This window comes from Setaria italica, chromosome III, assembly GCF_000263155.2.
Source record: "Setaria italica strain Yugu1 chromosome III, Setaria_italica_v2.0, whole genome shotgun sequence".
NCBI classification, from domain to species: domain Eukaryota; kingdom Viridiplantae; phylum Streptophyta; class Magnoliopsida; order Poales; family Poaceae; genus Setaria; species Setaria italica.
Genome location: NC_028452.1, coordinates 1,575,879 through 1,600,512, shown reverse-complemented (window position 1 = coordinate 1,600,512; position 24,634 = coordinate 1,575,879). Strand labels below are relative to the sequence as shown.

Genomic DNA, 24,634 nt, shown 5'->3' with positions numbered 1-24,634 from the left:
GACATGTCTCGTTGTACAGCCTATATTTAAGACTATCCAACCCTTCTGTGGGCCCATAGATGTATGATGACAACCCTTGGAATACTTTTTAGTGAACTGCAGGGGTCCCGAGAACTAGACTCCATCTGTGCAATTAGTTTTGTAATTAGCTCATGTTTAGTCCTCCTAATTAGCATCCGAACATCCGCTGTGATCCTGCTAAAGATTAGCACCTCGTATCCAAACATCTGACTACCAAGTAGTACTCCACTAACTTGATTTGCTTGGTGCCCAATGCTCAATTTTCTTTGGATATTTTATAAGAGGAGCCCTAAGTTTCTGCTCGCTTACTTGCTGTTTTTTTTTCAAAGGGAACAATATATATTTCTATCCACCTAAGCTGAAGAAGAAGAAATGTTTATGGCTAGGAGGCATGTTTTATATGATGCATAAATGGTTTGAAGTTGGCTAGAGGTCATGAGAATCTAGTGTAGTATAAGGCCATGCAGAGTCAGCAGCCACATGCTCCCCTCCAACACCACCACATGTGTTACCATCTGGGTGATCATTGCAAACTGCAGGGCATCTACACCACCATAAAGAAATGGCAATTACCTCTCAAATGTGTCCTTGGCATGGGGAGATGACACGTAGAGCATCTAGGAGAGGCACAGGACAATGCCTTATTTGGTGCTATATGATTGGCAAATTAGGCCACTTCTTTGGCTTATAAGCCTACATATAAATCTCCTCGTTGTGTTCCCTTCCCACCTTTTCTAGTGGAAGATCGCAAGGGAGAATATCTGTTCGGTGAAGCATTTAGGGATGGGCAAAGATTAAAGGGATAGAATATGTCATTACGTTAGGTTTGGTTAATCATTTTGAGCAATCATTTATCGTCAACACAAGGAGCTAGTTAAAGACATGAATCATTTTAAATGTGCACCTCTCGGTAAGTATCCATAAATTAAGAGAAAGAAGACTAATCAGGAAGAGTTAGCTTGTTTATACCCAAAAGGAGTTGAATTTGGTGTCGTTTGAACTAATTCTTTTTTCCGAGGGGAATCCACCCCTTCCTGCACCCTTTACTCTTTTTACTTGCCAACCTGAACAAGTGAACATTGGCACAACACAACCTATTTGGCCATTCTTTTTTCTAGACATGTTTAATAAAATTACCTAAAAGTGTTTATCATGGAAATGTACTACTATCATTTTTATGTGGCAAACATTATTTTTATTTCCAATAATGGTCAAAGTTTTTAAAGTTTTTTTTTGCGAAACACGGTACAGATGCAGATGCTCACAAACACACACGCACACTCGCTTCTACGAACATACGCATGCAAACCTACCTCTATGAGTACCTCCGAGAGGCTAAGTTGGCAGATCCTAACATTGAGGAGAGATAGAAATTTTAAATCTTTACCGTACACATATTAAAACAATAACAAATTGCTGCTAACAAGGCTGGACTATATAGAAAAATAAATAAAACACTGCAAATAACCCGAAGCAAATTAGCACTGATACTAATCTTTTTTTTTGCCAAACACAGTAGCACTATACTAATCTCATTGTATTCAAACTCTTTTTTAATAAAGAAAAAAGATAAGCTACTGGTGTAGGAACAGGACAAATAAGTTCATTAGCACCGAAGACATATCCGGGTGTTGCACGAGCAGGAGCTCGTACGTACGTGTTAGCCGTTTGGATATTGTGGAGTAAGCAAGCAACAACCACCCCAAATGCGATACAGCACGAATGCATCTAGACAAAATGACACTCTGTCCTGATCAGCTAAAGCAAGAACCCTAGCTCTTTTCAGATTAGACGTGTACAAACATATTCGAGTACTATAACGAATCAGTGTACGGTGCACTTAAGCTGACGAGTGTAATGATGTTTCATATTTGTTTCTGTTCTATCTGCTTTCCCCAGCTTCGCTGGCTGGCAGAAAAGCAGAAAGGATGCTCGCGTCGGCTACTTTTGTTGCACGCTCACCCGATTCTTTCTTCTTTGGAGCTGTCTGACAAGTCCTTAGATAATGTTAACATAAAAGGTTGGAAGCATGTTCTGATAATGCCGTAAACCACGTCGCAAATTTTATTCACTGAATTATATTACACTATCTCATTTATTTTGGTCTGGAGCAGCAATCTTCGCCGAAGGCTCGGTTGAGATGGAAGAGATAAAAATGTAGAAGCAGATAGAGCTCCTGCAATGCTGAAGCTGACGATGCAAGTATGCTGATCCGTAAGCAGGGGAGTACTGTCTGCCTTGCTGTACATACGTTTGAAATTTTGATTCTTTCTGTTTTGGCGTTCGGCGGTAGGTGTCATTTTCAGAGGAGAAACAAAGCTTAGAACATGCTAGCAAATAAACATTTCAGGATGGTATCCTAATGTTACGAGGATTCCCTGTTACTTCCCCTGAAATTAAAATTTGAGATTGAATGAAGATAAAATTTTGCAGATAAAGCTCCTGCAGAGCTCAAACTGACAAGCATGCTAGCTGCTGATCCTTACGCAGGTGGTACTGTCTGCCTTGTTGTACAAAAGTCTGAAAATTTGATTCCTTCTGTTTTGGCCTTCTACGATAGGTTCCATTTCAGGAAAAACAAGCATAGTGGTTAGCAATTAAACATTTCAGCATGAAACAGTGACTCCTCTACTTTGTTTCCCTGAAAATTGAAACCTGATGAGGGAGACCAAACAGCAGGAATGTTAATGGTGAAAGCTGAAGCTCTTAATCCCCTGCAGACCGTGGTCCTTGGTTCGTTGGCCGTGCCGTGCGTGCACACACGACCATGCATGATTACTAAGTTGACGACACTTAGCAAAAGCATTAAAAACAATCAAGGGGGGTTAGGGTGTGTTAGACAGTTGGTTAGGATGCAAAGGCGAAGGAGAGGAGAGGAAAGTAAGCCGTCGTCATCATCATCGTCGTCCTCGACGGCAGCAACAACCGGTGTAGACGGCGGCCGAGGGCTAAACAACTGGGAAAGAAGTGAACCATTCGGTTGGTTCAGTTCAGTTTGTTTCACCTTTTGTTGATGCTTCTTCAGAAAAAAATAGCTATCCAGCCTGAAAAGGCAAATGCTGATGGCATTTTTTAGAGCCCCTTTCTTCAAACTTTCACCGACCGGGATGGGCAACGATCATGGAGATTTGGGGCTTTGCGGTGGTTAGTTACTACTAATCCCACTTAGTTTTATGACCTCTGAATTGATAATGCAGGGTTGCAGGACCAATCTGTGGGTGCTAAAGGACACTGTTCATGTCCTTCCGGGTACGACTTTTGCCTTGCATTGCATCGGTGGTTACGCGCCCTAAACTCAGGGTCTTACACCAACTAACCTGGCGTTCACGATACACCAACGGTGCCTGCTGACTTGTGGGGTTATAAAATTCCCAGTAGACGAAACGTAGCACAAATGTGATGCTCCTGCGTAAGTGACATTTACCCCCAAAAGGGGAGAGAATCCTTATCTGTACTGTCAGTCGGAACACGGTTCAGAGAACTTAAAGTCAATTCCAAACTGGACCATTTATCTTACATGGATCATGATGTTCTTATGCACCGACATGCCTCTGTACTGAAGGCAGCAGGAGATAGTCACCGTTTAAACAGGAGATGCGCACTAAAATGTTTGTGTTTGGGCTATGTAAAGAATGCCAGCCGAAGAGCTGTGGCGAAAATGTTGTGTCTGCACGTTTGGAAATTGGTAACTGACTGCCGCCGGAGGCAAACCATAGCCATGTGGCTGAGATGCGTGGCGCCGACGTGTTAGTGGAAGAACTGTAGTCGGTCCAAGATTCTGAACTGCAAATAAGACCACCATGAATCATGATTTTAGAGTGCAGATAGATAGCAGTTCAAAGACGATCTATTGGGCCTTTGTTTTTGGTCTTCCATGAATCATGATCTTCTTATGCACCGACATGCATGTCTCGGTGATGAAGTAAGTAAACGAGCACGAGTTTATCAATCCGATCTGCACCATTGAAACCGGGGTTTTCACTAAAACGTTTCTTTGCACCAAGCAATAGAACCTGCAACGAGTACAGATTCCCACTAGAAAAATGTCAGTGCCAAGCAGTAGTCAAATACTGCTGCGCTCGCACGTTGGCAGCTGACTGCAGCCGCCGGCACCGCCGCATAGCCATGTGCCCGGCCACTTGCCCCGACGGCGACGGGCCGACGGCTACGACGAGCAGCTCGCTCAAACTCTGAGGAGATGAGAGGCGGCGGACGGAAAAGACTGCTCCACTGTGCTCCGTCGCCATCCTCCAATCGATGTGCTTCGTCCTCCATCGGTCCATGCCAACTCAACTCCTCCAGGCTCCAGTCCTCCCCCTGCACTGAATCAGAGGAGATCATCGTTGCTGTCGCAGCACACACGCCGCCGCAACTTGCGAAAAGGCTAGCTGTCCGTGACAGACACAGTGTGTTCCTTCGCTTTCATTGGCCGATGGATGGATGCATTCACGACGTATACTACAACAAGGACTGAAACGAGTACCGTACCAGGCGTACCGACTTGCGAGTTGTTTATCCTTATCCCGACCGGAATCCGTGGCGAAATTGTAGTTGCACCGTATGCGATCGACGAGGCACCACACCACCGTCGAGAGGCATCGCGTCTTGGAATCAGGCTTGGTGTCTGCACGACAGCACGAGCGAGTTTGATCACGCGTTACACGTCCGTCCATGGCCGCCGATCAGTCCGGACAGGAGATGCTGTCCTGCGTCCTACTGAATCCTGATCGATATCCACGCGAGCGTGCACACACGGCAACGTGCCAAAATGCAGCGTCAATGGACGGTACGTGTTTGCTGGTTTTCTCTGCCTTCTGGTGGGTGGACAGAGAGCATGGAGGTGAGGAAGGTGAAGCTCTAGCATCTTCCTCATCAGATGATGCAGAGAGGCACCAGCACCATCCATGCGTGAGATCGAGGGGCGTACGATCGTGTACGACGAGAAAGCAACCGTGCATTGGCTCGTAGCATCCCCGGAATATCGACCCGATCATCATCCGATCCACACACCCTGTTGTTTTCCTCTTTTGGTGAGAAGGGGACGTATAGGAGGTGAGAGGGTTTGTTTGTAGCAACGTCCGGTCGTGATGGGAAGATGCCGACCTCTGAACCTAAACAAAACTCCACACAGCTGGTGATGAACAGCCACGGCTCGTTCCTCGTTCCTGGTTACTAATAATAGATTCCTGATCTAGTGATCTAGTCCATATTAGCGTCCACGACCTGCATGGCCGCATGATCTTCCGGTGGTAATGCGAGACGTGGACTTGGCAACCAGAGAACAAAAGGATCGTTGCTCCCCTATGCATATGCTTTGCATCTCGTCCGTCTCGTGGCTCCTCCTGACTTCCTGGTCCCTGCCTCCCCGAGAAGGCGTGTGCCACCGTTGCAAAGTACTCGCCGCCGGACACGGTAGCTGGAGTGGTGCACGAACCAAGCGAGGAACACGTACGCCACGGCGCCCACATCGTGCACGATCGAGCATGTGGTGCACGGCGAATGCGATGAGGTGCACGGCGAATGCGATGAGGTGCACGGCAAAGTAGAGTGGGCCGGAGAGTTTAACCAGGCGTCCGCCCGGGCAGTTTAACCGGGCCGGCCGGCCGGCCGGCCGATCAGCCGATCCGGCGCAGAGATTTGCCGTATCGGCCCCCCACGCCGCCTGCGCATTAATTAATTTAGGGCCCGGCGCCGCGGATAAAATACGGGCAGCCGGAGCCGCGCCCACGGCAAGCGAGCGGCGGCAGCACGCACATGGGTGGACCGGTGGAGGCCGCTCACCTGTCGCCCGGGCCTTGCCGAATGCCGATGCCGTCGAGAGAGGCAGGCGCGCGGGCATATTCCTGTTCCAAGCCGCGCGCGGCGTTTGGCTCCGAGCGGCAGGCCCCCGGCGGCGACGGCTCAACCGCGCCACGTACACGCCCCCCCCTCCCGAGTCCCGACCCCGTCGCCGCGGCGGCACGTGCGCGGCGCGGCCGCGGGGCCTGCATGCTTGATGCTTCTTCGCTCGGGCTCTCCAGCGCTCCACCGCACTGATTCGTATCGAGGTCTTGTACGCACCCCCGCCGAGCGAATCCTGGAGTCCGCGGACGGTCGGTGCGGCCGTTTGACCGGCGGTGGCCTCGGCCATTGGCTGCCCGCGAAGGTCTGGTCGCCGTCAGCGATCCGTCCACGGCGGGAGCTGTGCTCTGATCCTGCTCCTGCGCTCGCTACATTGACCCGAATTATGTGTCGTTCTTCGTTCACAAGAGAAGAACGTAGCGTTCTGTACGCTAAAAGCGGCGAACAGCTCGCGTTCTGGATGGATGGATGGATCGGTGGTGGCACGTGCAGCAGTAGCAGCTGCTTTTGCGACACTTTGTTTTCCTTCGCTTAGGCCGTGATGGGGGCTAGGGGAGGAAATGAGGGACTGTACTTGCTTCGTTAGGAAGCATCAGGCATGTGTGTTAGAGGACGGTTAACTGATATCGTGGCATTGACAGCGGGATCCCATTTGACTCTATCATCCAGGCAGCAGGTGCATGAACCAGTAACAGTGCTGCATCCTCTCGGCAGATCAACGGTCTGCCGCGGTAGGAAACAGTGTTCAATTTGACCAAGCGTTCAGCCAAAACATGATGCTTCAATCATGCAACGACGACCCCTCTACCTCCATCCATCCATCTCTGTCTTGGCAGAACGCTGCCTGAGAACAAGATGGAATGCTACCTTTCGGCAAGATTTACTCCATGCGGTACCAAACAGAGGCCAGGACCGGCATGTAATAGCAGAGTCCGGAAGGGACTGGGGCGCGAGCCTGCCCAGCACTCCAGTAGGCGTGCCCCGAGATCTTCATGGCGATCCTTGAAAGCTACGACTCCGGCAGGGATTCGCGCGGCGCGGGCGACAAAATCCGACGGGAAATCGCCCATGATCAGACAGACCAAATTCGGGCACATGCGCAGCCGGGTGGACTGCTCGCCCTGCTCCGGACAGCGCCCGGTCACATGCACGAGCAGCCCACTTCGGTCGATCGCCACCTGACCGATCGCTCTGGTACTCTGATCGTTGATCGATCGGGCCGCAGGGATGAGGCACAACGCCTGGCCGCCTCATCCCATCACATCGCAGCTTGCCAAGCCAAGCCAAAAGGATTCCATCTCCCCTTCCCCAGGCCTCGACACCGCCGATGATGGATGCGACGTGACCGTGTCATCATGCGATGCTACTGCCCACTGTAGCCAACAGCGATGCATGGTGCTCGTACCGTGCATGGCTTCCTTTCTCCTCTCGTTTTTCTTTTCCCATCTCTCTCACTCAGACACGAAGAACAGTGAGCTCGGTTTTGATTTTGTGGTGGCCGTGGGCTGAGGCGCTGAGCAGTGTGCAGGCGGAGGTAGCTGCAGCACGCGTTTTGCAAGTGCAAGGCGCCAAAACTGGCTGGGCACGGCGTGACGAGCTACACTGGTATCCCTGTTTGAGAAAGATCACAAGCAGTGAAGTGTATCTGCACGATTTGTTTTTTTTTTTTGCATACATGACTAGTATTACACATTTATTAGGAGGTATATGTACTACAGACAAATAGATTATTGGCCACCGATCCCAAATGGCTCATGACATACACGCGAAAAAAAGGAACGCATTGAATAAAGTGGAAGGAGAAAATGGGCATCTGCGTAGGAGGGAAGGTTGTGCATTCCATTTCTTGGTGGCACAAGGCTGGAGGTTAGTTTATGCATCTGGTGTTTGACAGTGGGATTAGAACATTAAGCATGTGCTTTTGCCAGAAACTCAGGAAGATATACTAAGGAGTGCAGAGTTGTTTAGGATCCACAAACTTATAGTAGTTTTACAAGCAGTGTCATTCTGAAAAGGCCTCAAAGTCAATAATGTTGCTACAAGAACTTATAGTAGTGAACTAGTGACATGAAAAATCAAACAAGACCAAGTCTTTCAAGTTACCAAAGAGGAAGGTCTAACACAAGTCTTGGATATAGGTGATTTGTAGCAGTTCTTTTTCTCCCTTTTGAAGACCAAAGAACTAAAATAAGAGGACTTCGAACGAATTGTCCAACTGAGCAATGCACACTGAAAAATGTAACAGAAGAATAGTGGGAACCCGCTGGCATTTTTTAATTTAATTAGCAAGAAAACAGATTTAGTAAAATAGTAGTAGAAGAATAACGTCCCATCGCCATCAGCATAATTTATTCCTGGCCAACTGGACGATCCGAAAGGCAAAGGCCCCACATTTCGCGAAGGGGCCGCTCCTCCCTACAAAGCCTCCCCCTCCCCCCTCCCCCTCCAAAAGCCAGCTCCATTTCACCACCACCAGTCCACCACCAGCAACACCAGCTCGCTCTCGCCCCGCGCCTCACCCAGGGTCGCCATTGATTGATTTCACCCGCGCACGAGCGAGCAACAACCGCACAGCTAGCCGAGCTCGACCGGCAGGTGGGCGTCGATGGCGAAATGCAGCAGCAAGATCCGCTACATCGTGTGGCTCCGGCAGACGCTTCGGCGGTGGCGGTCACGCGCCGCGGCGCGCGCGGCGGTGGCGGCGGCCGGCGAGGCGGTGGTCCCGGCGGGGCACGTGGCGGTGTGCGTCGGCGGCGCGTCGCGGCGGTTCGTGGTGCGGGCGGCGCACCTGAACCACCCGGTGTTCCGGGAGCTGCTCCGGCAGGCGGAGGAGGAGTACGGCTTCCCGTCCGGAGCCTGCGCGGGCCCCATCGCGCTCCCCTGCGACGAGGGCCTCTTCGAGCACGTCCTCCGCCACCTCTCCTCCCCGTCCAAGTCCTCCCGGTTCGTCACCCTCGAGGACCTCAAGAGCGGCGCGCTCTCCTGCTGCTGCGTCGCCGCCGCCGGCGACTCGCTCCCGCTCCTCCATGGCATCTCCGCCGACAAGGCCGTGTGGTGAACGCGCCAGCGGATGCAAGCCGCCCGCGCCATTGCGCGTGTGCGCGCGACCATTTCGTCTTCCTTTTTTCTTCTTCTTTTTTTCTTCTTTTGCTCTCGCTCCCTCCATTTCCATCCGAGAGGAGCTGAGACGCGACGGGAATCAGCAAGCAAGCAAGCAAGATTGAGCGCGGCCGGCCGGAGGCGGTGAAGTGAGATGGCTGAGAAAGTCCTAGGATTTTTAGAACGACTGTCAAGTCTAGTCATCCATTCATTCCCTTGTCCAATCCGGGAAATTTTAGTGGCGAAGATTTATTCTTTCTTCTTCTTCTTCTTCTTTTCCTTTTCGTCTCACTTAATAATCCTCCACTGTAAATACATGTACTACTGCGGTTCGGCCAGCATTGCAAGTGAAAAAAGCATTCATTTTCTTCTCAATCTCATTGCAGCCTGCTTGCAAGTGAAATGGAACGAGCTTCTGCTACTTTTCTTCTGGACTGCTTGGCCAATGGCTATTCTTGCTATGACTTGCCGTATCTCTTTCAGATGAATCTTCTCATATATCTGTTTTCGAATGGTCAGGGGAAAAGCATTAGAAAAGGATTTGACCGAGTGTATCCTCTAATCTTTGAAGTTTCTTTTCTTGGAAAAGAATGGCGTAGGAGTTAACGGAAGCTCACTAGAATATTGTGTTGAGGGCTGTCGCTAGGCTGGTCGCAATGATGGTGGTATTACCAGCCACCACCAACCGAATAATCGGTTGATACTCCTACTGATTGATAACACAGGCATTGTTGCTCAACTAAACCTTGCTTTTGCGAATGATTCCTCAACTAAACCTGAGGTCAACCTTTTTCAACGTCATTAAAGGTTTACCCCGATCACTTGAGCTAGAAGCAACGGGTAAATTTTATATTTAGGGCCTGTTTGGCAACCACCTATTAAAGTTTAACACCCGTCACATCGGATGTTTGGATGCTAATTAGGAGTATTAAATATAGGCTAATTATAAAACTAATTGCACAGATGGAGTATAATTCGCGAGACGAATCTATTAAGCCTAATTAGTCCATGATTTGACAATGTGGTGCTACAGTAACCATTTGCTAATGATGGATTAATTAGGCTTAATAGATTTATCTCGCGAATTAACACAGGGTTCTGCAATTAGTTTTATAATTAGCTCATGTTTAGTTCTCCTAATTAGCATCCGAACATCCGATGTGACACTGTTAAAATTTAACACCTCGTATCCAAACACCCCCTTACTGAGATCGGGATTAAAGTACCTTTCCCCCTGAGAGGCCACCAGGTTCTGCAGTTGCAGTGATTCACCACTCACCACAGGGGACAGAGGATCACAGCCAGGAACATGGATTGCTGCTTTTTCCAAACACTACTGCCTTTTTGTGGAATCTTATTCTTGGGACTCCATTTGTTAAGTTGCAACAGTCTTAACAGAAAGAGAGCTGTGCATGGCAAGTGAAAAGATAAAGATTCCCCTTTCTCCTCCGCATCCCTGAATTTTTCTTTTGAAAGATCTCATCCCTGAAAATTCAAAATTCAGATCGCATCAGGTTTTCATTTTTTCAGGCAAAGACGGATGAGGCAACCCTAGCCCAATTCGAGTGGCCCCTGCCAGCCCCATTATCCAGACGAACAGTCGCCCGGCGAGCGGCGAGACCTCACTCACCTGCCATCATCAACGCAGGCACCAACGGCTTCAACAACCCACCGTTCTACCGCATGGTAAAACTAAGCTCCAGTCCGGCGAGAGCGAGGCGCCGCGCCGGCGAGAGAGACGACCCGTGAACCTCCCGTCCTCTCTGGTTGGTGCGTACTTCGTCTTACTGTTTCCGTGGGCCCTGGCCGCCTGCGGCGCCGCTGCCCCAATCTGCAGCGGCGGAGGCGCCGTGCATGTGGGGGGCGCCATGTAATGGTCCCCCGGCCTGCATGTGTGTTATACCGGCCAGGGCCGGCAGCCCGGGCCCGGGGAGTGGTGGGCCAGGCGCACGGCGTGGCGCCCAATCACCGGCGGCCGTAGTCCTTGCAGCTTTATCCGTAGTCCTCGCCTTTTCCACGGGCCGGCGTTCGCACGCCGGCGGTCGGGGCCGGGGATGGTGGGAGCACAAGTCGACGACGACGAGTCGACGACTGGCCCAGTGGGAGGAGAGCTGCTGCGAACACATTTCAGCCACTAGCCTGCTACTGTCCGATAAAAAATCGGCCGAATTTGTTGCTTTCAAGTTGAAAATTTTTCTCTTGGCAGCGCGACAGTTGCGTGCCGGGACCGCACCGTGGGCCGTGGCCGTACACTTCTCCGATGCAGCTTTGTACGTTCCGTAACATTTTTTTAACCTCCTCACCGGCGGTCATCGCGGCGGTCCTGTGACCTCTGTCTGTGAGCCTGCCACGGTCTTCTTCCCTGAACCGCCGTTCCATCGCTGCTGGGCCCCAAACCACCAGTAAACGGCGGAAAAGTGAGAGCGGCCCACCAGAGTTGCAAGACTAGCCGGCCCAAGACACCGCTTTACAGGCCCACCTCATCATGTCCGTCGTTGCAGTTAGAAAAGGTTGGAACTGGCCGCCCTAGCCGCGCAACTGCCCCGCCGCCCGACGTCCTCTGGAACTTCGCGGCTTGCTCCGCCACCGCCGCTGCATCGCTGCTTCTTGCTGCCGAGCATCCCGAGGCGCGCACCCTGCTTGCCCCTCCACTGATTGCAGGCAGCGTGGTGAATGTCCCTCTGAAGGATGAGGAAGCTCAAGTTCCACGAGCAGAAGCTGCTCAAGAAGACCAACTTCTTGGAGTACGATAAGGGCAAGGGACACCGCGAAGGTCTCGTCACGCAGCGCTACCGCATCGTCGAGAGGGACGACTACAAGAAGTACCACTACCCGCTCGCTACCCCCCTAACCTTCCTCTCGATTGCCTGTTAAATTGATCATCTCATTAATTCTTTATATGCTGTTAGCCTGTTAGCGGTATCAGTTGTACGATAACGGAAATCAGTTGATCGATCCTGTCGATGCATCTGTCATGAGAGATCGCATGTAAAATTTTCGAATTTTGTGGTGGCAGGTACAACGGGATATGCCTGATGGTGCAGAAGCAAGTGAACATCATCAAGCAGATGGACCCGAGGGACCCTTTCAGGATTGAGATGACAGGCATGCTGCTCGATAAGCTGTAAGCTAATGCTGATTTTTCTCTAAGCTTCTCTATGGTTGCTTTTGTGAGTCTTGAGCTGGAGAATTGAGATGGGGGCCCCGCAAGTACACAATCCTTACAAATTTTCTCCCTGTAGCTGAGGTTGAATTGTTGATCTGTTGTGAAGTCATTATAATGTGTGATGGAATGACAGTGATATAGTGCAGCTAGACTAGACTATTGTTCCTGTTGCTGTTTCAGGTGCATGGGAACTGTTCCAAATTAGTGCCTAAGTCGTTTATGCTAATTCTTGATTATTTGGGTAGAATTTTCTGCAGTGTAAACAGTGGAAAAAATCGAGTGCTTTTTAATTATATACCAATGCAGTTGCTTTAATCTGGCTATACGCTCATATATTTAGCTTAGCTTGTGGTTGTACTTCAATATTTTAATATCTGCACTAGACTGGATTGCCATAGGCCATCAGGGCAGCTCCTGTCGGGAGCTTGTTCCTGTTCCTTCAACATAGCAGTTGATTGTTTTTGTTCCAGTACCACTATTATCGCTTCATGGACATCATTAATCTTCTAGTGCTGTGGTGTCGGTTTAGTACGTCATCTTATCAACAGATACCTAAACCTGCTTCATTTTGACAAAATCATATAATTTCTTGTTCAGTTACTATTGGTTGCTTTATGATTTTGTTACTTGTTAATTTATATACTCATCTGGTCCTCTGACAAACAGGTATAATATGGGTGTAATTTCGACAAAAAGCAGCTTGGTTAAGTGTGAGAACCTTTCAGTGAGCTCCTTCTGCAGGTCTCTCTCCCCGACCGGCCATCCTCCTATATTGCTTTCTCACATGACATATCACACTCCACTTACCTTATAGTTTGGTGAATCACTGCAGAAGAAGACTTGCAACGGTAATGACAAGGATCAAGATGGCATAACACCTCAAAGAGGCCGTGACGTACATCGAACAGGGCCATGTGCATGTTGGACCAGAGGTTGTCACCGATCCAGCTTTTCTTGTAACCAGGAACATGGATGACTTCATCACCTGGGTGGATTCCTCAAAGATCAAGAAGAAAGTCATGGAGTACAATGATGCATTGGATGACTATGACGCGATGGCTTGAGAGCAGGAATTTATGTGGCCACCAATGAAGGTTGTCCTTATTATAAAAAAAAAATGTAGGTTGTTCTTTGATATTTCTGAGGTCGCCATCTCTGGCAGTTACTTGTTGCAGTTCCAAGCTGCTACCATGTGCATTTGGCTGTCTCGCGCTGCAGATGCGGGTACGTTTGTAGTTACTTATCCTTAGAATATTTTGTAGTTGGTTAATGAAATAGCATCACACAGAAAATTTGATCCTTAAGGCATGATGTCCACTACTATGTTGCTAATCTGGTTTGGTGATTCCCTTCGTTTTCTGTAGTGCGTGCGCAATCTCATCCTGTAATGATGTGTTGTGCTTGTTGCGTGCATTTTCATGTCTATGCTCAGTTGGGAATGGTATTTAACCGGCGCTTAGAATGTGAAGAAATTTTGCCTTGCACCTTGATGTCAACCGAGGATAAAATTTATGCAGAACGATTAAGCATTCAAGGAAAGACAAAAGAAATTAAGCATTAACAGGATCATACTGATCTAGAAAATTCCTTCAACGAGAGGAACTAGAGGAGCTGTAACTATAAAATCAAGCAAACATTGCAAACAAAAAACTGCGGGTGCAGCAGAATTGGCAGACAGAATTCACGGAGAAAGTTATGAAATCCAACACGCGCAGAAAAATATCTCATTGGCACAAGCAAGTTATTAGTACGAAACATATTCATGTCATCGCATCAAGATCACACTTAAGATACCATCAAGTTACATGTCAGTGGCTCAGAGCACAGCCAACGAGCATATGCTAGATGATGCCCAAAAGAACTACTATCAGTATACAAAAAGCACAATCAGTAGACTTCCAACCCAGCGGGAGCAGTTACAAAAACATGCATCATCTGGTGAACTTGTGGAACACTTTTTGCACACCTTACCAGACATTGCAACTGGACATGTGAGCTATTGATCTGTGAAGGAATCATGAAAGGACTACCATTTGCATAGTTGCATTACCTAGGTTAAATCCTGTTAGAAGCTATGAATGTGAAGCTAAGATTGGGATTCTAAATCAAATTCTGATGGTTGAGAGCCTCGACTGCCTTTTGATTCTTGCATCTCCACTTCAACAGTAATAACTTCTTTTGACTTGCCATTTCCCGTCTCCATCCTTCTTATCTTTTCTTTCTGTATGGCACGTAGCTCGTACCTACAAAATAAAGAATGTGTATGATAGATGTTGTCAATAATGAATGGTAGCTGGTTCAGGAAAAGAGAATATCATACATCAGCAGGAGCTGAAGTCTACATGGTAATGTAATTACTCATCAATTCAAGTAGTTCAACTCTCAATTGATTAGAGGGCTGTTGATGGGAAATATGGAACATATATTTGGACATTCCATGCAAAGGTTGCAGAGAAACTGGCAGTAAGACTTTTGGTCAAAAGGATTCCCAATTATGTTATCTTTATCTTGGCTACAAAGTTTAACGTGATCTTCCTACACATTTACTAGCTTATTCTCCAGGCGACTTACAAATTACAATTTTCAGCCTAAACAGTAGTGCCCACTATATATTTTAAGGTTAACCATGTAGTGGAAATGCATTCCATGTGATCTCCTGAGAAGTAAAAGTGGCATAAAGAATAATCACCTTCTGACATTCCACGATAATAAGTACAATAATAAAATCACGGCAAGTGGTTATAGATAGCAGAAAGAAGCATTTGCTTTATAGACAAGTCTCAATTTTCAATCCTCTTGCTTTCCGATTTTTTAGCTTGGCTACAATGCTTAAGTTTAGACATTCCTCAACATGTAGTTCAATAGCATATTCTCCAGGGAACTTACAAATAGCATTTGAGCCTAAACAGAAGTGCCCAGTAGTTTTCAGGTTATCTATGTAGTTGAAAAGGGATTTCATAGCAATCTTCCAAGCATTAGAAGCTTATATAGTAAAGAGCATTCACCTTCCAGCATTCTGTAATAGTAAGTGCAACAATAAATTCATAGCAAGTAGTTATAGCATGAAGAAGCATAGTGCTTAGGAATAGAATGCTGCTGTTAGTGGACAAGTCCCAATTTTCATTATGAACCCATCAGTCACAAATCCAATCTTCTGAATATACAGAGATGAAGGTGTACTAACATCTGACAAGACTGAAAAATCCATTTTGCTGAATGTTACAAATAGTTTCAAATTACTCAATAAGATTACAGTGAACACCATAGAAGATAGAACTCAACTGATTTTACAAAAAGCGATCAAGTGAGGTGCTGCTGCTTTCTAAGTTTCCGTGTTACTAATTTTGTCCATTGAGCACAATTGAGCCCCAAGCCCCCCAAACTGGAGCACCATACACACATGACACATGGACATGGGAGTACTGTTAAGATGAGAGCTTACGGTGAGATATAGCTCTTGGCAAGCAGGAAGTATATCCTCCAGAACTGCTTATCCTTCATGTGGCGAGGGCACAGATCGTACCGAATCTTGGCGAGTTCCTGCACGCGAAGCGCACGGATGCAGCTCACACTTCAGAATCTTTCACAGACAGGAAGAATTCAGCGGGGAGACGAGATCCGGGGAAACCACCACACCAACCTTGGCTTTGGATAGCACGAGCACGGCATGCCGCTCCTGCCAGCTCGTGAGGTCGCCGGCGGTCGCCTCCGCATAGCCTCCTGCGATCAACAACGCGCACGGCTGTAACTACAAGGATCTAACCGGATCGACTATCGAGTGGGGCAGTGGAATCGGGAAGAGATGGGGGGAATCGCTGTTTGCCTTGGAGCTGGAGGGCGGCGGCCTTGAAGGCGTCGGGGGAGAGCGTCCGGAGGAAGTCCAGGAGCTGCGGGGTCACGCCCAGCTCCTCGCACTCCTCGGCCGCGGCGGCGACGGGCTTGCTTGCACCGCCGCCACCCCCGCTGCCGCTCCCCCGGCGGCGAAACGGCCATGAGAAAGCCGAGAAGGCCATGGCGCGGTCAATTGACAAGCTGATCCGACTCTCCGCTGTAGATAGCTAACCAGACCGGTCGGTTTTTCTCACCCGGTTGGATATCTCGGCGGAGGAAGCCGATCCGTACACAGGTACACTTACCATGGCTTCGTAGTATCATCGTGCTATATGAACTTTTTGTACTCACCTCACTTCATTTCAAATTATAGGTCTTTTTAATTTTTTGTAGGTTCATAAATATTTGCATGCATCTAGACATATACTGCATATATAAAAAAATGCATTTAGAAAGACCAAAACAAGTTACAATTTGGAACAGAAGGAGTACGTAGCTAGAATTGTAACCATGTTCAGGTACAATTACAATTATCCATGTACGAGTAAGTTTAGTTTAGTTCTAGAATTGTAACCATAGTTCAGGTACAATTACAATTATTTATTTACGAGTAAGTTTTGTTTAGTTCTGCAAGTTCTAAGTAAATATTTTTAATTTGACCATGTTTTATGATATTAATAATATATTAGTATCGTTACTCTTGATTTATTATTGGTAGAAGTCAATATTTTTTGCCTATATAAACTTAGTTAGACTTAGGATAGTATGATTTAAGACAAAGTCTCTAGTCTCCCGCGGTTAGAAGCGCAAATTTAATTCATCTAAATAGGCTAATGAAGAACTCATCTAAATGAAGAACTTCAATTCTGAAACAAGAATGCATCCCACAAAGGATAATGTTTCCACTGCTATTTAAACAATCGGATGGAATTTCCCACAAAAGTACTCGTTCCTTGGTTCACCCTAGAGGGCCTAGATGCTGTCTGAACTCCCAAGGGTCTCCGAGATTGCCTCCTGACAGGCTTGATAGGTCCAGGATCCAGATTGTCGTGGATTCCAAGACCTGCCGCAAATCAATCACGATGGCAATGTAATTGCATTTTTTTTTGGGGGGGGGGGGGGTACAGGTTTGCTATAATTCAATCATAGGAAACGAAAGTCTACATCACGAAACATGATGCGTCAGATGGAATAGCATCGAGATCTACAGAAAAACTGAGGTATAATCTAGAGCTCATACAATGTAATTGGTTTCAATTGCCGTTGACCTTATCGTACATGAAACAAACATCAAAATGTCCATTGAAGGTCAAGACAATTGGTTCAAGCGCAACCATGCTAACATGTCACACGTTTCATCCCTTTCCTCGGCCATTTAGCTCCCGGCAGCAGTCGGAATGGCGGTTGGTTTTGAATCCTCAGCCTTCTCATGCTCCTTGTTTAGCATCTGGAACGTACCATAATCAGTGATCAGTGTCAAAGAAAAATATCAATCTACAGGTGTTAAGGATGCATAGAGGAATTGACGCAGGTAAAAGAAGCAAACAGAAACACCCACCCTTATTGTTGATCAAGTTGTGGAGTGCAATGACACTCCGGATCAGAGAAGACAGGTAAATGCCCAACATCATGTCATTTGTTTTCACTGCACAAAAGAAAGGGAACTTAAGGCTGCTGTGATAAGAAATTTCAGAAATGAAAAGATCAGCCCAGTTATGGTAAATCAGAGGCAAGATGCATAATTCCCTGCAAAGGCTTTAATCAGCTCATTTACGTTCAGATTTGGAAGCAAATTAAATACATCCTGCAGAAAACAATTCGAAGTGAATATGTATGATCCGGGGGGGGGGGGGGGAACTAAATCTCTTCAGAAAACTTTTGGATGGCATTAAAAATGTTAAAAATAAGCATATATATATATATATATTTGTGTGTGTGTTGTAGGACTAGGGTAAAGGTTGGCCCAATGGAACATACTAAGAAAAGTAACTGCTCTGTCGGGATCAATGTACTAAAACATAAAGAAAAATGACCAATCAACAAAAGATATACTTAAGTATATTTCATTGCATATGAAAATTTTCAACTCTAATCTACAAAACGTACGGATTTTTCAACTTTAGTATTCTAAAAGATAGAAAATAATCTAATCACAAGACAAATTTCTTTCAGTGGTTAGTTTAGTGAGACAGAGTAATAAGTAATACATGACTAACCTGCAAGTGATACAAAATCTCATGATTCAGTGGGAGCTTCCCTTCAATTACAAGATCCAAATAGCTTCGGATCTCCCTGAGCCTTGCATCCAGTCCCTTCAATGCTGCAAGCTTGCTAGTGACCTTCATTGATAAGAGATAATTAGTGTGCCTTTTAAATAAAGCAGCATGCAAATGGAAAAATCTGCTCATGAAAATTACCTCTGTTGCAAGTGTGCTTATTGTCGTGTCCTTTACATCCCTTAGAAGGTGCTCAACTCCTGAAGATAGGGCAAACTATCAGTTAAAAAACCACCACCACACAAACTCTAGCATTGATTCTTAGCACTATTTTTGTTGAGTTAGCTATTGGAGGACCCTAAACCCTTTGACAATAACATCTGAATAGTAAAATCCACATAACTATATTTTTTAATGTGCTAAGATAGCATATAACATGAGTTCACAAACCAGCACAGCACAAATTCTAGCATTCTCATTCTTAGTAAATCAACATGGACAAACACCTTCTGACTATTCTGAAAAAAAACTAACTATTTTTGTAGCTCATGCAGTTGATGAAAAGCCTTACCAATTTCCTCAACTTCATGAGCAGCAATTTCTGAAGGAACATGGACAAACACCTTCTGACTTTTCTGAGTAGCATTCTGTAAAGGACAAGCATGCAAATTATACACTGAGCAAGCAAGTCAAACCTTCAAGCTTCTCAGAGCCCATACATACCTCTTTAACCTCTTCCACAGCGTAATACGCTTTAGTGGGTATCCCCAACTCTTTGGGTTGAACATCAATAATCACCAGGACAGGATTAGGAACATAACTGTAAATTGGAAAGTGAGAATTAGAGTTAACAGCTACGAGAATGCCACAAGTAGTACAGGATGAGGCCCCCAGTGACCAAGGTAACAGAATCAATTTTCACAAGAAAAAATATAATACTTTGATCAACATACCCAACATCCCTACAGAAGGACAGAAAATGAAATGTAGAGAAAAAAAATAAAAAAATTCAAGGTTTCAAGTTAATTTTGCTTTTAAGGTTCCCAAACCATCATAAGATATTTATGGCCCTCAAAAACTCATGATCTAGTTTGAACCAACAAGATTATTCTTTTAGAGTAGTATGCCGAAAATTAATGAAGATACTGAAATTAACTCTGGTGGAAAAACTACTACACTCGACTGCTGTCTTGATGCTACTTTATTTGCCAACAATCAAGGACAGTGAGAAAAAAATAGAATTTCAAAGCAAAATATGAGTACACAGATTAGCTATGTATTTTTGGGACTAGAAGTCTAGTGCAAGCAAATGTTTTGAGCACACATGAAAACTAAAAAATGTCTGGTCCCAAGTGTCACTAACGGTAGGTGAAACGGAGTCAGGTGGAAATTAGCCTATATATAACAATACTTCAACAATTATACCAACGTGACCGAAAAGTTACCCACTTGTTTATATAACTTAAGAGTATCTTCAATGTGCCTACTTGAACTGTATAACAGCTTCACGAATTTTTAAGACCATTCATAAGAAGACAGACACAACTTCAAGAGCAGATTTACCATACCTGTTGAACAATGCATGGACATCCAGGTCGTTCTCCCTTAGCTTCGGACCAGTGCTGTACCAGCCAACAACATGCTCCTTGGCTACACCACAAACAGCTCGTGCTCATCAGGACAACATAATCAATCACACAGCACAGACCCAATAAGTATTGAGAAATCCGAAACAGCATACCGTTAATCCTCTTGAACATGGAGAACATGGACTCATGGTAATTGTGGTCAAGGAACCAGATCCTAGGATCCTTGTCATCCTCCTCGAACGGCACTGCAAAATCAAGTTGCGGATTTAGCGAGTTACCCCCGGAACAACCTCACAGATCTAATCAATCACACAACAGCAGCACCGCGATCCACGCCAATGGATCTAACGACATCTACATCCACAACCGATTCCGCGAAACCCTAAGCGGCAAAGCACAAGCGCAGCAGCCCCCTCCGTCAACGGAAGCCTGAGCCGCGCAAACCCTAGAGTCGGACAGAAAAAAGGAGGCGGCGGGGGTGGGTGGTTTACCGGCGTAGGAGTTGGTGACGTCGACGGAGCCGCGGGAGGAGGTGCCGAGGAGGACGCCGACGACGCGCTTGCGGGTGTCGCGGGCGACGCGGTTGTAGTGGTCGACGATGCTGAGCAGCACCAAGGGGTGCACCACCACCCGCTCCAGCGTCCGCCCCGACAGCTGCGCGGCCTTCACCACGTCCATCTCGCCGGAACCCTAGCGGCGACCACGGATCTGCTGCGCGCGGCCCCGCTCCTCGACGGAGTCGGCTCGTGTGATTGGAAGGTTGTGGGGGTCGTTGCTGCGGCTGCGGCGGCCGCCTCCTGTCTGTGCTTGTGCTTTGCTTCTCCTGTTCCTCCCCCCTCCTTTTCTTTCTTGCGGAAGCGGAAGGTCCCGGTCGCCTTTTGAATAATAACTTGGGGCGAGGGGTGGAAGCGTAAAAGAACTCGGCTTATGTTGTGTCTGCCGTCCGATTGGAAATATACGGTATCCACTGACTTAACGGATCAGAATCGTCACCAGGTTCCCGTCGATTTCCATCCCGTTCCCCACTCGGTGCGGCGTGGGGTAACTGGGGTTCGTCGCCGGCCTGACGCTGCCGTCCGCTGGTGAGCTCACTTCCTCCTCCTCTGCTCCGCGCCCTTCGATCTCGCCCTCTCTATCTCTCCGGCCATCGGTTCCGTCGGGTTGGGGCACCGCGTGCTGCTGCTGGTTTTGTTTTGAGGGAGATGCGGAGATGATTGCTTTGAGTTCTCACCTTAGATCGAGCGACTTCTCACCCTGCAAGGATCCTCACTCCGGGATACAATTTTCTTATGTGGCGAACTGAACATTGTTCATGGCCGTGTAGACTGTAGTAAACTCGTTCTTGTTGAAGAATCAAGGATCCAAGTTCCCTTTGATTTTTGAAATAGGAACTTCAATCCACATAGTGCACAAAGTGTTCGGTTTGTTTTGCTAATGTGGCATAGAGATAGGAAACTTTCGTTTTTGTTTATTTTTGAGTTACAATTTACCTTAGGCCATACTTCACAAGTTGCAACCATTATCATGTGGTGTTTATTTAGGTCTTAGAGGATCCGAGATGCCCTCCAAAGCTCCAACCTGGTACTTATAAGCCAATTGTACTTATTTCACCTCTTTGTTTCTTAATTTAACCAATCACCCTTTGTTTGGCGTCTCCACCAAACAAAATGTTAGTTTCTTTGGAACCATGATAAGTCATCTGAATCAATTTTCCATGTTTCGGTTTGAGAGGGTCTCTTCTGTCATGCCATGTCATGATGGTTTAGCAGGACGGCTGCATCTGGTTAGCCAGTGAGGTTTTTGTTTCATGTTAGTTTTTTTTGAATCTCGAACTCAGCTATTGACTAAACTAATTATTAATGAAATCCAGGGAGTCCTTTAATTTGCTGCATCGAAATCTCTCACTGTATCGCAGCTACCCACGGTCCTATCAGCGGCAGCGGCTGTGGCGCTTCCCCTTCCCCACGGTGCGGGAGCTAAGGGAAGCGAGCAGGTGATCCCCTGTTACAGCTGAGAGAGAGCAGGGTCCCCCCCCCCCACCCCCTACCCCCCAAGCCTCCGTCTCATTCATCTCTGGATTGCTAGTTGCTCAAATGTTCTGTGCCTGTAATGATATCCTGGTTGGGGAAGTACTATGAACTATTTGGACATTACGTTATGTTCCGAGATTGTAGTGTGTGATTGTTAGAACTGAAACTTAAATTTTTTAGGAAGTGATCCTCTCATTTCCTTTGTACATTGTTAGTTGCTGAAATTATTGTTTGGTCATTTGGTGGTTGCTGTGAAGTGTTCGGGTGGAACTATTGTGTTTCGAGATTGTGATTGCTTGATGATTCTTGTTGAGATTTTATATGTCTTAGAAAGAAATGACGATCTCATTTGTGTTGTATATTGATGGGGTAAATAGTCACAGGTGATGTCTTAGATCATGCAAGTTGCCTTTGCATTTGTGTTGGTTTGCTTGGATAAATTAATAGTAATTGGAGTATGCTCACCATGCGGTGCAGTTTTGACTAATCAAGTTAGAAAGGTTTCTGAGTCTAAAGTATTTTTCTTTTGTAATGTATGGTGCTTGAACTGCAATTATAAAGTTGAGTAGCCTGAGAATTTGAACATACTTATCTTAGTCACTATAAATTTGAGAATTATTGACAGTAGCGAGAAAATGTTTTTTTCTCCTATATTTCACTCATGAATCATATCTTAAAGTTACATTTGATCCATTGAGGTTAAATAAACTAGAGCCAGAAATTTTATTGATTCAATATCTGGTTATGTGCAGCATGGTGGCAATGGCCACATCAGCATACCCTCCTCCTCCTCCATTTTACCGACTTTACAAGGACTACGAGCAGGATCCCTCATCCGCACCAGAACCTCCACCTCCACCGCCAATTGATCAAATATATACAACCTTTGGCACTGATCGCAAAGTATGTTGCTTATTTACCTTTCATGCTACTCAGTTATTGGTTGTGCTACTCTGACTGTGATGTGCCTCTATGGTCTAGACAAATGAGTTGCTGCCAAGCTTGGAAAGTCATAATCTCCGTCAGCTTTATCCAAACAGCCCCAATATTGGTATCTTTTTATCTGCATACGCATATTTGTATCAAATGTTTGTGATTTTTTTTAAATATTAGGTTACAAGTGTTTATAAGCATAAATTAGTTGGAAATTTTATATACCAAATAAGTTGCTCCTACTGTTTGAGGACTGAATAACTTGTATCTTTGGAAAATTGATTAAATTTTAGACTTCAAAAAGGAGCTAAGGACCCTCAACAGAGAGCTTCAGCTGCATATTTTGGAGCTGGCAGATATTTTAGTGGAGAGACCATCTCAGTATGCTCGCAGGGTAGAAGATATTTCACTTATATTCAGTAACTTACACCATCTTCTCAATTCCCTACGACCTCATCAGGTGTGAGCCTCAGTTTTACTTCCATGTGTATATTTTTCTTCCATTCTAAAAAATGTACTTAGATTCTTTAATATCTTTTAGGCAAGAGCCACATTGATTCACATGCTTGAGAGCCAAATTCAGCGCCGCAAGCAAGCAATCGAAGATATAAAACAGTAAGCAACTAGTCTTTCTTTAGTTCGGCTGCATAAGTTAGAATTAGCAACTATTCTTTCTTTGGTTCGGCTGCATAAGTTAGAATTTTCATTTGACATGATTTATAGAAATTTTAAGGTTAGACCTTTGAGCTTTCGCCAATGCCTCTTTCAAAAAAAAGAATGCACCAGTATTATTATTAGTTTGACTCTGCTAGTTAATCCCCCACAATGCTCTACTATACGCTGCAGCTGTCATATACGTTTTTCAATTTTTCTATATTCTTAATTAGAGTTGGGAAAATGAATTGTGTCCAGAGATGCTTCCTTATTGTTCACACATGTTGCAAAGTTCTTTTGTGTTCCTTTTCCGTTTATCACTACATTACAACTTTGGCATAATAAAGAAGAAGCAGACTATTGTTACCCGTTGCAATATCAGAAGGTCCATTTAACTACTGTTTGCTGCTCCAGTCCAAAATATATGGTGTAGTTCAAAATATAGTTAACTAATAGTTTTGATAAAAAAAATTGTAGAGCACGTTGCTATTCTATAAAAGCCATGTATGCTTGCTTTATTTTCATGAGTAACCATCGTCTTCTGGTTCCATTCTAAATTGCGACTGCACAAATGCTAGCCTTTTGACAAACCTGAGTATTTTCTTATTTCAGGAGGAGAGAGGAAGCGCAAAAACTTCTTGGGGAGTCACTGCTAATCTTAGATGGAAGCCAAACTAATTAAACTTTTAAGCTGGTGCCAATTGGACTGTTTGAAGACAGATTAGTGCTTTATGGGTTAGAGATTGTATGTAGGAGTTTGCGTGCAGAGACTACCCAGAGACGGGTGTTGAGATATTTCTGGCTTCTTTCGGTATTTTGTTATGGTCTCGTGGTATGTACATATTTTGGTGGTCGATGCAAACATACTCCAGTTAACGGACTGTTGGATGTTGCTGTTGAATTAGTTTGTTGTAGTCTTAACGGACTGTTCCTTTTTTTGAGAGAGAGAACAAGCGGACTGTTCGATTGATGGCCAGTTTGGTAGTTGGACAAAATTATATTGTGGACTATTTTCGTAAGGATGATTTCTCGACTTGGCCTTGTTCAGTTCCCCAACTTTGGACAACCAAAATTATTGTAGCGCAACCGTAGCATTTCGTTTGTATTTATGAATTATTATCCAAATATTGACTAATTAGGCTCAAAAGATTCGTCTCGCAAAGTACAACAAAACTGTGCAATTAGTTTTTGATTTCGTCTACATTCAGTACTCCATGCATGTACCGCAAGTTTGATGTGATGGGGAATCTTCTT

General features: G+C 45.9%; 4 protein-coding genes and 1 pseudogene across 6 annotated transcripts; 3 read left to right on the top strand and 2 right to left on the bottom strand.

The window, feature by feature from the left end:
* The first annotated feature begins 7,893 nt into the window (after positions 1 to 7,893).
* LOC101775909 (auxin-induced protein 6B-like) lies at positions 7,894 to 9,364 on the top strand. Its single transcript, XM_004960124.3, has one exon. The coding sequence runs from the start codon at positions 8,468 to 8,470 to the stop codon at positions 8,918 to 8,920; it is 453 nt and encodes a 150-aa protein (XP_004960181.1). The 5' UTR covers positions 7,894 to 8,467; the 3' UTR covers positions 8,921 to 9,364.
* A 1,741-nt stretch (positions 9,365 to 11,105) lies between these two features.
* LOC101775491 lies at positions 11,106 to 13,410 on the top strand (annotated as a pseudogene).
* Positions 13,411 to 13,823: 413 nt separating this feature from the next.
* LOC101775083 lies at positions 13,824 to 16,195 on the bottom strand. Its single transcript, XM_004960123.3, has 4 exons — positions 15,951 to 16,195; positions 15,768 to 15,847; positions 15,570 to 15,667; positions 13,824 to 14,370 (listed from the first exon to the last, which is right to left on the bottom strand). The coding sequence occupies exons 1-4, from the start codon at positions 16,138 to 16,140 to the stop codon at positions 14,214 to 14,216; spliced, it is 525 nt and encodes a 174-aa protein (XP_004960180.1). The 5' UTR covers positions 16,141 to 16,195; the 3' UTR covers positions 13,824 to 14,213.
* An 885-nt stretch (positions 16,196 to 17,080) lies between these two features.
* Positions 17,081 to 20,616, bottom strand: LOC101774422 (26S proteasome non-ATPase regulatory subunit 7 homolog A). Its single transcript, XM_004960121.4, has 10 exons — positions 20,255 to 20,616; positions 19,916 to 20,008; positions 19,743 to 19,824; positions 18,898 to 18,994; positions 18,746 to 18,821; positions 18,376 to 18,434; positions 18,175 to 18,297; positions 17,705 to 17,762; positions 17,518 to 17,603; positions 17,081 to 17,405 (listed from the first exon to the last, which is right to left on the bottom strand). Exons 1-10 carry the CDS (start codon positions 20,439 to 20,441, stop codon positions 17,334 to 17,336), a joined length of 933 nt encoding a protein of 310 aa, XP_004960178.1. The 5' UTR covers positions 20,442 to 20,616; the 3' UTR covers positions 17,081 to 17,333.
* A 59-nt stretch (positions 20,617 to 20,675) lies between these two features.
* On the top strand, positions 20,676 to 24,399 carry LOC101773754 (mediator of RNA polymerase II transcription subunit 7a). Of its 3 annotated transcripts, none has more exons than XM_012844908.2 (7): positions 20,676 to 20,845; positions 21,679 to 21,756; positions 22,546 to 22,696; positions 22,775 to 22,844; positions 23,020 to 23,186; positions 23,268 to 23,341; positions 23,993 to 24,399. In XM_012844908.2, the coding sequence occupies exons 1-7, from the start codon at positions 20,691 to 20,693 to the stop codon at positions 24,060 to 24,062; spliced, it is 765 nt and encodes a 254-aa protein (XP_012700362.1). In that variant the 5' UTR covers positions 20,676 to 20,690; the 3' UTR covers positions 24,063 to 24,399. The 3 variants fall into 3 exon arrangements, with proteins under 3 accessions (XP_012700362.1, XP_004960177.2, XP_022680924.1); XM_004960120.3 differs by having other exon boundaries at positions 21,634 to 21,756; XM_022825189.1 differs by lacking the exon at positions 20,676 to 20,845 and adding an exon at positions 20,892 to 21,554 and having other exon boundaries at positions 21,634 to 21,756.
* Positions 24,400 to 24,634: the final 235 nt, after the last annotated feature.

Coding starts and splice junctions, on each gene's coding strand:
- LOC101775909 (XM_004960124.3), top strand. CDS start 8,468: ATGGCGAAATGCAGCAGCAAGATCCGCTACATCGTGTGGCTCCGGCAG.
- LOC101775083 (XM_004960123.3), bottom strand. CDS start 16,140: ATGGCCTTCTCGGCTTTCTCATGGCCGTTTCGCCGCCGGGGGAGCGGC. Junction 15,848..15,950: donor CGCCGCCCTCCAGCTCCAAG/GCAAACAGCGAT, acceptor TGTTGATCGCAG/GAGGCTATGCGGAGGCGACC. Junction 15,668..15,767: donor TCGTGCTATCCAAAGCCAAG/GTTGGTGTGGTG, acceptor CTTCGCGTGCAG/GAACTCGCCAAGATTCGGTA.
- LOC101774422 (XM_004960121.4), bottom strand. CDS start 20,441: ATGGACGTGGTGAAGGCCGCGCAGCTGTCGGGGCGGACGCTGGAGCGG. Junction 18,435..18,745: donor TCATGAAGTTGAGGAAATTG/GTAAGGCTTTTC, acceptor CCCTATCTTCAG/GAGTTGAGCACCTTCTAAGG. Junction 17,604..17,704: donor GCTGATTAAAGCCTTTGCAG/GGAATTATGCAT, acceptor TCTTTTGTGCAG/TGAAAACAAATGACATGATG.
- LOC101773754 (XM_004960120.3), top strand. CDS start 20,691: ATGTTGTGTCTGCCGTCCGATTGGAAATATACGGTATCCACTGACTTA. Junction 22,697..22,774: donor CCTTTGGCACTGATCGCAAA/GTATGTTGCTTA, acceptor TCTATGGTCTAG/ACAAATGAGTTGCTGCCAAG. Junction 23,187..23,267: donor ATTCCCTACGACCTCATCAG/GTGTGAGCCTCA, acceptor AATATCTTTTAG/GCAAGAGCCACATTGATTCA.